At 40.6% G+C, this 11,029-nt stretch overlaps 1 protein-coding gene across 2 annotated transcripts; it reads right to left on the bottom strand.

Annotated features, from left to right (window-relative positions):
• Positions 1 to 548: 548 nt before the first annotated feature.
• Positions 549 to 6,450, bottom strand: LOC136245749 (uncharacterized). 2 transcript variants are annotated; one of them, XM_066037227.1, is made up of 16 exons: positions 6,166 to 6,450; positions 6,070 to 6,112; positions 5,870 to 6,019; positions 5,758 to 5,823; positions 5,148 to 5,711; positions 4,906 to 5,101; positions 4,812 to 4,847; positions 4,708 to 4,761; positions 4,602 to 4,661; positions 4,452 to 4,541; positions 4,351 to 4,404; positions 4,192 to 4,296; positions 4,028 to 4,138; positions 3,843 to 3,974; positions 3,354 to 3,787; positions 2,445 to 3,300 (listed from the first exon to the last, which is right to left on the bottom strand). In XM_066037227.1, exons 6-15 carry the CDS (start codon positions 4,921 to 4,923, stop codon positions 3,695 to 3,697), a joined length of 753 nt encoding a protein of 250 aa, XP_065893299.1. In that variant the 5' UTR covers positions 4,924 to 5,101; positions 5,148 to 5,711; positions 5,758 to 5,823; positions 5,870 to 6,019; positions 6,070 to 6,112; positions 6,166 to 6,450; the 3' UTR covers positions 2,445 to 3,300; positions 3,354 to 3,694. The 2 variants fall into 2 exon arrangements, with proteins under 2 accessions (XP_065893298.1, XP_065893299.1); XM_066037226.1 differs by lacking the exons at positions 3,843 to 3,974; positions 4,028 to 4,138; positions 4,192 to 4,296; ... (9 more) ...; positions 6,070 to 6,112; positions 6,166 to 6,450 and having other exon boundaries at positions 549 to 3,300; positions 3,354 to 3,657.
• Positions 6,451 to 11,029: the final 4,579 nt, after the last annotated feature.

The following is an 11,029-nucleotide window of genomic DNA, read 5'->3' on the forward strand; positions in this document are numbered from 1 at the left end:
CCACCTGCTGCAGGGGGTCATTGTTGTATTCAGTTGTTGTCACAGTGGACATCTCCACATCTCTGGAAGAGCATTGTTTAGGATCCGGATTGTAAATGAATTGTTTGGCTCCCTTTCTGTTGATGGGGACTCCACCATGGGTGCTAGAGTTTTGTTTTTTTTGTCCTCACTTGCTTCTTTCCCTTGTCTGTTGTTCTTACAGGAGGGGGAGGGGTGAACAGGTCTTGGCTCTGTAAGTCTGAGACTAAGTTCTTAACCTGTTCCTCTTCCGTGATGTTCTTTTCGGTCTGGGACAATTGTTGGCTGGACAGCTGCTGCTGCTGTTGTCCACTGTTGTTGTTGTCATTACATCCCTGTCTGTTATTACTGGCCATTAGAACGGCTGTTACACAATTGAAGAACAAGACCACTGCAGGTGCACCAACACGTGTTGATCAAACACAAAAATGTCAGTTCACACATGCGCACAATCCTGTTACCATATTTACTACTAATTTCTCTAATTATTCTTGGTGGGTTATTTTTTATTTATTTTTTTAAAAAAACTCAAACTCTCTCATCATTATTGTCTATAGTGGATGTGTCTCTTCTTGTTGTCATCTCTAGTGTGGTTGAGTCCCTGTGGATATTCAGACATCAACCTGTCCATCCACAGGAGTTCTATTCTTTTTAGTTCTACTTCTATTTGTTCAGCTGATAGTTTCTCATTGTTGTTGTTTTCGGTCTGTAGCACGTGCAGTACTTGTAGCACCATGTTGTGTGTACCTTTGCAGGCACCTCTACGAAAGTGTTCGTGCATTGTGTTCATTTCTCTGTAGTCTCTAATCTTTTGTAGGTGTCTCTTGAACCTGTCCTTCAGTGATTGACCTGTCTGGCCCACGTACTGTGAGCCACATCTCTTGCACTGTATCATGTATACCACATATTTGGTGTTGCAGTCTGCACGACCTCGGGTGATGTAAGTTCTGTTGGAAATATGAGATCTGGCTTGGTTGGTGCATTTCAGTTTTCCATGTAGAGGACATCCTCTATCTTTGCATTTGTTGGTGGAGATTTTGATACCTATGTCCATGTTGTGTTTGATGTTAGCTAGTTGGGTTATGCTGATACCTTTATCAGACATATTATTCTGGCCATTATTAGTGTTGTAGTAGCTGCTGCTGCTGCTGCTGTTTTGATGTGTGCTCACTCTCTTCTTCCTAATTGGTCTCTTGAGCTTTGCTCTGACCATCCTTCTGGCCAGGTTCTGATTCGATGTGTAGGTAAGAATGGGTTTACTGTCAATGTATTTTTGAATTTCCTCACTGTCAGAGTGCATGTGTGACCAGTGTCTCTGAATGATTCTGAATACTTTTCCGGCCCTTGAGCAGTACCTTGTCACGAAGGTCAGTCTGTCCAAGGTTTTTCTACTTTTTGTTCTACGTGTGTTATCACTGTTATCATCTTCATCTCTTCTTTTGGGTTTCATTTTGATGTCTCTCATCAAAAATTTCACTCTTCTCATGGTCTCATTGATGAGACTTCTGGTGTATCCTCTTTTCAGTAGGTTCCTCTTGTGTAGGAATAGCATTTTGTGGAAATGTTTCTTCTCGGTGTTTGTTCTCAAGTATCTGATTGCTTCACCGAATGCCACACCCCTGGTGACACCCAGTGGATGGTATGATGTGTTTCTGACATACAATTGTCTATTGGTAGGTTTTATGTAAGTTCTGACTTGGAGTTTGTCACTCTTTTTGGGTTCCTTGTACACTATCACGTCTAGAAAAGTTATTTCTTTTCTGTTGAATTCATGTGTAAACTGTATGGAGGGGTTCTGATTATTCATGTGTTCGATCAGCTCTGTCAGTTGTGCCTCCGTGCAGTTGGCTATCATAAAGATGTCATCCACAAATCTCTTGTAGTAGGTGGGTTTGACTTTTGCACTCTTTAACATCTTATCTTCCAGACTACCCATGAATACATTTGCATAAGAGGGTGCCAAACGTGCCCCCATACTTGTGCCGAATGTCTGTAGATAGTGTTTTCTGTCGAATTCTATTACGTTCAGCTTGAGCACTAGCTCCAGCAAGTTTCTGAGGGTTTCAGCTGGCGGTTGTTGGCAGTCTGTCATTTCTCTGTCCAGCCATGCTTCATAGCATGCCTTCAGGCCTTGTGAGTTTGGGATGCAAGTGTAGAGCGACTTCACGTCGACCGTGACGAGAATGTCATTCTGATTGTATTTCAGTTGGGTGATCTCATGAATGAATTGTGTGGAATCTTTCAAGTAAGCTGGAAGTTTTTGTACTATCGGTTGTAAGTAGTGATCCAGGAAGGCCGCCAGGTTTTCGGTGGCCGATCCTACCTGTGATACTATCGGTCTTACGGACATTGGTGTCTTGTGTGTTTTCGTGAGAAAGTACAGCAGTGCCGTTCTCCATTCAGACTTGGGCATGCACTGTCTGACCATGTGGTCAGACAGGAGGCCTCCTCTCTTGTATTGTTGAAGTGTGTATTCGATGTGTTGGACAACGTCCTGAGTGTAGTCTCTGTCTAGTTTCTTGTATGTCTTGGTGTCTGACAGGTGTGCCAATCCCTCTTTGATGTAGTCTTTCCTATTCTTGACCACAATACAGCTGGTCTTGTCCCCACGTTTGAGCACAAGAGAACAGCTGGTGGCGAACCTTCTCTGTAATCTTGGCTATTTCATCACGGCCCCATCTTCTCAGCATAGAAAGTGAGTTAATGGATGCATGAGCTTCGGATGCATCCGACACATCCATGAGTTCATAATACATTTTGCTAGTCTGCATAGAGTGGCTCAGATGCTTTACTATGTTCTGGTGTTTTCTTGCATCCAAGTGGCGCCTTGCTTCAGATAACACTAGAATCCTATACAAGCCTGGTTGTGGTGGCACACAATCACTTGGAGCTAGAGACAATTTGATATGTCTATACACCTGTATATATTCTCCACCATTGTACGTCAAAAAAATTGTGTTGGAGCGAGGGATCCTCTGGTGTAATCATTGATCTTATGTTTTCATAGTAGTATTCCAGCACATCTTCGACATCTTGTGTGATGGCCAACAACGCTAGTTTGTGTGCAGCTGTTTTGTGGTGTAGACATGGAATGATGATTAAATCATCATCACCTTCTCGCATGTTGTATTCCTCTATCGTTAGGTTAGTTATTACCCCCGATCTTTACCCATTTCCATATAGAACAGCCGCTGCTGCATATGCAGTAATGATGTTGACAGTGGTTTTTGTTATGGTCCCGTTGGTAACATCTGTGAAGGCATCTGCGAGTCTTTCCTTTACCTGTAGACCAGACATTATTATAAATCCAAAATATGAAATGCATGCACACATACCGTTTCATGCTCCAAAAACTCATTTGGGTCTTCAAGTTTGGGTAGCATTTGTCTCACTATCAGGGCACGCTCTTTCTTTTGTATGCCCATGTCCTTTCCCAGCCCGTGAATCCAGTCCTCAATCAAATCGATAATTCGTTTTCCCTTCTCATATGTCTTGTCATTTTTAGTTCGTATTATGTATCTGATGGCCAGCTTAATTCGTCTGAGCTTTTCAGCAACTGTGGATGGCTTGAAGATTAGTTTTTCCTGCATGATTACCATAAACTTCTCAAGTAAAACCAAGTTTAACAAATTATGCTCAAAAGCAGTGTTTTGACAAGCTTCATCCATAAATAGCTTTACATCTCTGGCTGTAGATTTAGCTGTGGCTTTGTTTTTGGAAATGTAGCCCTCAAATATATTTCAAAGCCTTCAAAGTCAAATGCAGCTGGCTATATAAAATACACATGTCTCATCATAAATACCTAAATGAATCGATCAACTAACTGTTTCACTGTAAACTCCTGTAGAGAGTGGTTTGTCCAGATCACATGCTGCTGAGATAGGACTAGGAACAATTGGCATGGCAGTCGCTGTGTTAACACCGGTAGATGTACAGTCAGATATAGGTTGTGTAACCTGTGATAAAACTAAATGTGAATTGTATACGAATTATTCAAGTTGTAACTTACTGCTCCACTAGTGGTGTATGTGACATTTGCTGAGATAGGACTAGGAACAGTTGGCATGGCAGTCGCTGTGTTAACACCGGTAGATGTACAGTCAGATATAGGTTGTGTAACCTGTGATAAAACTAAATGTGAATTGTATACAAATTATTCAAGTTGTAACTTACTGCCCCACTAGTGGTGTATGTGACATTTGCTGAGATAGGACTAGGAACAGTTGGCATGACAGTCGCTGTGTTAACACCAGGAGTACATGTAGCATCAGGTGTTACCTTTCATACAAACTAAATGTGAATTGCATATACATTATTTTAGGTGTAACTTACTGCCCCATCTGTAGTATAGGTAACGCTGGCTGTGATAGGACCATTACAAGATAGCTGTGGACACAGTCAGAATTGTATGTGTATTTGAAGTTGTAACATACTGCTCCATTGTAGGTTATACTTGCAGTGATGGGGCTAGCAGCACGGTACGCCACATTAGCTGAGATTGGATGAGCATTGGATGATGTAACCTGTTGCCACACACGCAGGTGGGTAAGACCTGTATATGTGCATGTACAGTTATAACTCACTGCTTCCGTGTTAGTGACATTTGCAGAGTGAGCCAGAGGTACCCCCAGAGCAGACTTTGGCTGCAGTGAAAACATAAGTGTGATGTTAAGGAGAATCATTATTTACTGTTTGGTTTCTTGTTTCAAGTGGCATGGTAGGGACTACTCTCTGAAATCTGATCTAAAAAATGTTAGTGTATACCATAATAATAAATACAAATAGAAACATACTGTTCGTATAGCCTTTTGCATTCTTCCATGACCCTTCTGTTCATAAAATAATGTAAATCATGGTGTAGAAAACATTTTTATTTGGTTGGCTTACACGACGTTTAGCATTCATCCTTGCAATTCTCAAAAATTCGTGTCACTGAGATGCATTGAATTGCGGATGCAGCACTCTAATGTGGTCTGCCAACTTCGTGACATTTCGTGTCATGCAACCGGGTACACTGCAATCCAAAATGGTCCTATTAGGTGGTTTCCTTCCTTTTTTCTTGGGATTTATCTGAGATCTGGGCCTAAAATTATTATGACAAAATTACTTAAATAGTATAGCAAATGCACCTGGTGTTAATGGCATCCACAGTGGTTGCCACCTTCTTGGCATCTGTGGAAGCCCATGGAAAATCTTCAGAAGGCTTAATGCCATAATTAAAGAATAGCTCTTCCCCACACTTGATAGGTTTTTTTGCCACAAAGCCAACTTTTAGTTCCCTGTTGGGTGGCTCGCCAATCTCTACTGGTGGCATGGTTTGAAGGTTATAGTTCTTTGCTGCATGATTGATATAACGGCCGGGATCGTTGATTGAAGCAGTGGCATCAATCACGTATGCTTCGTTGCTATATGTTACATCGTAGCAGTAGCATCCTAGTCCCAGGGAGGCATTACGCTGATCACCCCAATCTTCACTTGTTTTTTCCTAACGACTCCCCGGTATTCACACACAAAATCACCCGGATTGAATGCCTTTGCAGCAAATGCAGACCTCCCCCTGCCATCCACATGCTTGACTGTAACATTTCGCCGTGAGAAGTCCCTTCCTTTAAGCAGACCCCAAAGGTACCTTTCTTTAGGGGTGGCTAGTACATGCGGCTGGTCACTGTCATCTTTGAAGCCTTCATTGTTACCTGTAGCAAGCTTTGCAATATTATGTAGTTGAAACAAAGTATTTACCTGGGCTCTGTTCTTCATTGTCTAAAAGTATTGGCTGCACAACAGATACTGGTCTCTGATTGTCACCTAGTTGAATTGGATGGCACAAAGCAATAAACCAGGGTTAACAAACCAGCGTTGTTCCGTACAGCCAATGAATGGTTAGCATTGTTCCGTACAGCCACTGAATGGTTAGCATTGTTCCTTACAGCCACTGAATGTTTACCATCGTTCCGTACAGCTACTGAAGTGCTTGTGGGTGAATCTACTTTTGATGCTGCAGCTAAAACATGCCACGTAAATTATTATACTGTTTAATCACTGTACTAACACCTTTGAAATAATCAAGTAGGGTAGCTTTTGGCTTGGCTGTTGCCTATTTTATGTTGGTTAAAATATATTGACTATACACTGGTAAAAGTCACACACCTTGCCTCCACCATTAGCATTGCGACTTGAAACGTTACCGTCCATTGCGTATTCTACAGAAAATACATATGTGAAAATATAAATGCAGTGCAAACATACACACACTTTACCACATTACTTCCACTTTGCATACAAAAGTATAAATTTTTTTGTTGTAGGTTACATCAATATAGCTGCTGGCCTCCACTGTAGAAGTTGATGAACCTTCAACATCACACTTGCTAACAATAACACTGTGATATAAAATATTGATTTTGCAGCGGTGAGATGTATCACATAATAATTGTACAGTACATATTCGCTCACCGCAAATTAATTGACTTCCTCTACACGATGTGGCTGGCACGATGTAGCCACTATCCAATGATTGGAAGGCAGGCCTATGCTTTATGCAGGCGCGGTGCAGCGCGAAAAGGATAGGCGTAGTTTGAGCTTAAATTGCACGGCTATAGTACAGACGGGTCTCTTGCCAAACAACTTTAGCAGTTAGGGTACGCGGGGCTTGTATCCCTCCAACTTTAGCTACATGGCTAAACGCTATTTTATTGGTTACAGCAATTCAGGCTTTGCGTCATATAGTGGTTTTTGGACCTTTACGTAATTTGCGGAATATAACAATTAGCGGTTTAATGACTTCTGGGCGGTAATTATGGCTTCCGGCCACAATCAATCCGCATGCGCATGCTTATCAAATACACTAGCGCCGAATAAATAATTTTGCTTTAAAGAGGCTAGATCGTGGTCTACTCATACTAGCTACTGATGTATAGTTCTAGCGCTGTGACTTTGGGATAAAACGACGAAATAGCCAGCCTTATAGTAATGGTCGTGGTATATGTTTGGCTGCATGGTAGCACCCAATAGTGAACACTAATTACAGTGACTACGTTATCCAGCAATGGTTATTTATTTCGAGGTGTAATGAGCTTTGTTGATGCTCGTATTGCATTTAGTGTAATAGCTACGCCGGCTTTGTATCCACTATCCAATGATTGAAGGCAGGCTTTCTGAGTATGCTAAGATCTTAGCCGAGTTATCATCGGCTTGGCAGGACCGTAGCTAGGCCCAGTACTATTATCTCAGCAGAAATTGATTGCATGCTGAACCAAATCACTGTACAACCATTCTTTAAGTGTCTTGAAATAGCACAAATTGTATTACACAGAAAACAAAATAGTCTTCATGTAGCTATGAGATGCCAGCCAGGCCCGACTGCATGGTGCTAGCCTAGTTAGTGATTTACTATAGTCAATGCATGATCATATATGCTCATAAATATGCTGATGACCCATGCACTAGCTAAACATCACTTAAAGCATTGCATCAGCTTGCATTCAGTATTGATTTCAGTGCTGTTTACAATTTTATTCTAATTAGTGGTCACCAGTATTATTTTCAACATGACCCCGATTATGTCTAACTAACCCTAATTGACGTTAGGCCAACATTTTTGCTGATATTAAAGGCTACAAGTAGAGTATGTTAAATATGCCAAAGCGGGTCTAGCCACAAACTTCGGTGGATGTAACTCTAAATAGCGATCACCCATTGGTAATGACCCCGATGAAGTTCAGACAACCTATTTTAAGCCCGAGTATCAATATTTGGAAATAATAATGACAAGCCAGCTGTGGGGTGCCTGTAACTTGTGCAAGTTTGGGGTCTAGCCACGGGCTTCGGTGGGTGTAACTCTAAATAGCGATCACCCATTGGTATCACATTATGACCCTGATGAAGTTCAGACAACCTATTTTAAGCCCAACTATCAATATTTGGAAATAATAATGACAGGCCAGCTGTGGAGTGCCTATAACTTGCACAAAAATTAGTGGTTGAGCCAAATTGTCCGGGGTTAGGGCCCTGGACAAAGTGACCATCTCTGAAAAAGTAGCTATTTGTGACCATTTAATGCATGAGAAGTGACCATTTGTGCATATTGTTGTGACCATCTGCAAACTAGGTGACCATTTGTGACCATTGCCTCTTGTATGTGACCATTAGCTCTTGTATATCCAACCGCTGTCATGCTAACTCTGAGTATAATATATAGTGTAAATGAATTAATATCAATAAAATGAATGGTTATGTAGCCATATATCTGTAACAGACTGTGTTGATTTCTTTATTCTAAGCTACGTCAATGACTGTGTGGTGCACACAGTAGCCCTTTTAGCAATTGCACTTCTCCAATGCGTGATGCCCACCCATTACAAATTGCTGGTAATAATAGTTGAGTATAGAATGGCATATAATTATATGACGTTATACCTATGCATAGTTAAATGGGCATTTCATGAACTTTGTGATACCAATGTTAATTGAATGTAATATTACTCTTTATGACATCAACCTTTTGACATAGTGTCAGTATAGAATTGACCTTTGGTAGTGACCATTGCAAATATTTTTCTGCTGATATAGCTTTTCAGCTAAATGGGCATTTCATGAACTTTGTGATACCAATGTTATGACATTAACCTTTTGACATAGTGTCAGTATAGAACTGACCTTTGGTGGTGACCTTTGCAAATATTTTTCTGCTGATACAGCTTTTTTGTCTTCTATCTCTATGAAGCACTGGGACATTAGATAAAAGCCTCCTATTTTTCTCACACTAAACTGCTGTACACATCAATAAATCTATATTTTGTTGGTTACTCGTAAAGTCCTCCATCTATCTTGCAGCTGTTTGGCACGTTTCAGTAATCCATTTTGTGATATGATTTTTCTGCATACAGCCAAGGGTGGTGTGCTGGTATTCGTCAATGGCCACTCATCTGTCAAGCACGCATCCTCCTCCTTGGTGAAATGCTGTTTTTTAGTAAGCCAGACTATTTGAGTATGCATTAAGGCAGCATTTGTAGCCTTTTCAGGAAACTGGTAATATTTAAAAGCCGTATGTGGTGTATGGGACATGTGTGTGTTCAGCAGCCGGAACTCCTGGTTGTCCAGTTCCACATATCCGGCAGTAGATATTACTTTTCGGTGCAAACATGGAGTCAGCGTTTTTATGTTGTAGTGGCTAGCGACCCATGCTATCTTTTCACTAATTTTACGAAACTCCTGACCAGTTGATGTTAGAAACAATCGATCTTGAAATTCATCAACTGATGGCACTATTTTATCTCTGATGTTGGCTAGGTAGCCCATCATCATGGATTCGATATTTCTGTTAATCACAACATATGCCGGCCCAAGTGCTACAGCAGTTTTGTGGTGCAATACTTCTATCACAATCTGGTCCATCCCTGCTTCCTGTCTGTCATTAAATTTCATTGTTGTCATACATTGGACCACACCTGGCCTCTGTACATTCGTATAAATGATATTTGCGGCCAAAAACGAAATTACAGTTTGATGTTCAAAGCTGCTGATTGGTGCATGTTCAGCTGAGGCAATAATTTGCAGAACTTTCGTATTGATTTGGTTGTTCACTATAAATGTATTTGGATTGTCTGCAGTTTGTATTTGTTGTCGTGAAATCATGCTCTGCTTTGCTTGCTGCATTGTGATATCCTTTGATGTTTAGCAGCGAGTCATAGTATTTGGCTTTTGCGGAATGCGGACTCTCCTCAAAAAAGGATGAAATGTCAGAGGCAATGCTTTTTGCTACACTCTTAAGTTTATTTTCCCCCTGCCAAACTTGTTAAATATTCCACAAAGTCTTGGTGATCAAAACCGGCTGCCTGCTCACAGCTTTTTTCATCCTCCTATAACAAATATATATATATATTTTGATGGTGCATGCATATACATGTCTAGTACGTGTAGTCGTGTATGTATGTACTACCCATATCAGAGGTACAAAAGTTATGGGAGCAAATGAAAGGTGTGCTAGTCAACAAACTAATAGGAGAGTGTCAGTGTATATACTCACAGCAGCATCAGGTGGCAGTGTTTTGCAGCTCTGCAGTAAAGTACTACTGAAATCTAGTGGTTCATTCTGTGCATAAAGAGAAAAACCAAAGGTATAATGAGGTCAATTAATTAATAATGTTAACTGATATTTTTATGTACCCTAAACATGGAAATGTAGCTAGGAGAAATATTATATAGGTAAGAAATGTTGTAGTCAAATAGCACTGGGTATGGTGTATATACCCATTTGTATACAATTATTACTGACCATCACTACACATAATAATGCAACACTCAACTTACACAATCATCAGATTCACTACTGGAATCAAGCAGCCGTGCACGTTTAGTAGGCTCGTTAGTAGAAATCGACGAATGTAGGGCATACGTACATATAATATACACAAATGAATGAATAGTAAACCTACCCTTGCTCTTGTAGTGCATGGTGGAGTTTCACTAATTCTTTGAAATTTCTGTAAAATTTTGATGCATACATATATATATCTTTGCACTGTAGTTTTTCTTACTCTTTTTGCTTTCTGTAAAAGTCTTCTACGTTTAGCAGCATCACGTATCCCATGCACTTGAATTAAATGATTTGATTGTTTTTTAAGGTTTGGTGCATAGCAGCCCTTAACAGGGCATGACTGTCGTCGTGTACAAGACTTCCCTTGCATCTTGCATTGCATGAGGCTTTGGTTTAATTCTAACAATATATATGGTGTCTCCTATTTGTATATCATGAGTTGCCACAACCTTAAGCTGCATAATTGTAGATGGCATTCCTGTATATACCATATGTATTTTGGTATGAATAAAGTAGTTTACAACCCACCTGTTCCACTGCAATTGTTGGTATGATCACTCTCTAACGTGGTGTGCATATTGTCTATGTCACCATTGTGTTGCCCTGATACCATGTTTTCTTTGGGACTACCATTGTCACCACAGTTGTTAAAATCGGTAGGATTGCTATCGACCTTGGTGTAGCTGTCCTGCACAT

Source organism: Dysidea avara, chromosome 15 (genome assembly GCF_963678975.1).
Source record: "Dysidea avara chromosome 15, odDysAvar1.4, whole genome shotgun sequence".
Lineage (NCBI taxonomy): Eukaryota > Metazoa > Porifera > Demospongiae > Dictyoceratida > Dysideidae > Dysidea > Dysidea avara.

What these genes read in the sequence shown, in the direction of transcription:
- LOC136245749 (XM_066037226.1), bottom strand. Translation starts at nt 2,446, where the DNA reads ATGGTCAGACAGTGCATGCCCAAGTCTGAATGGAGAACGGCACTGCTG.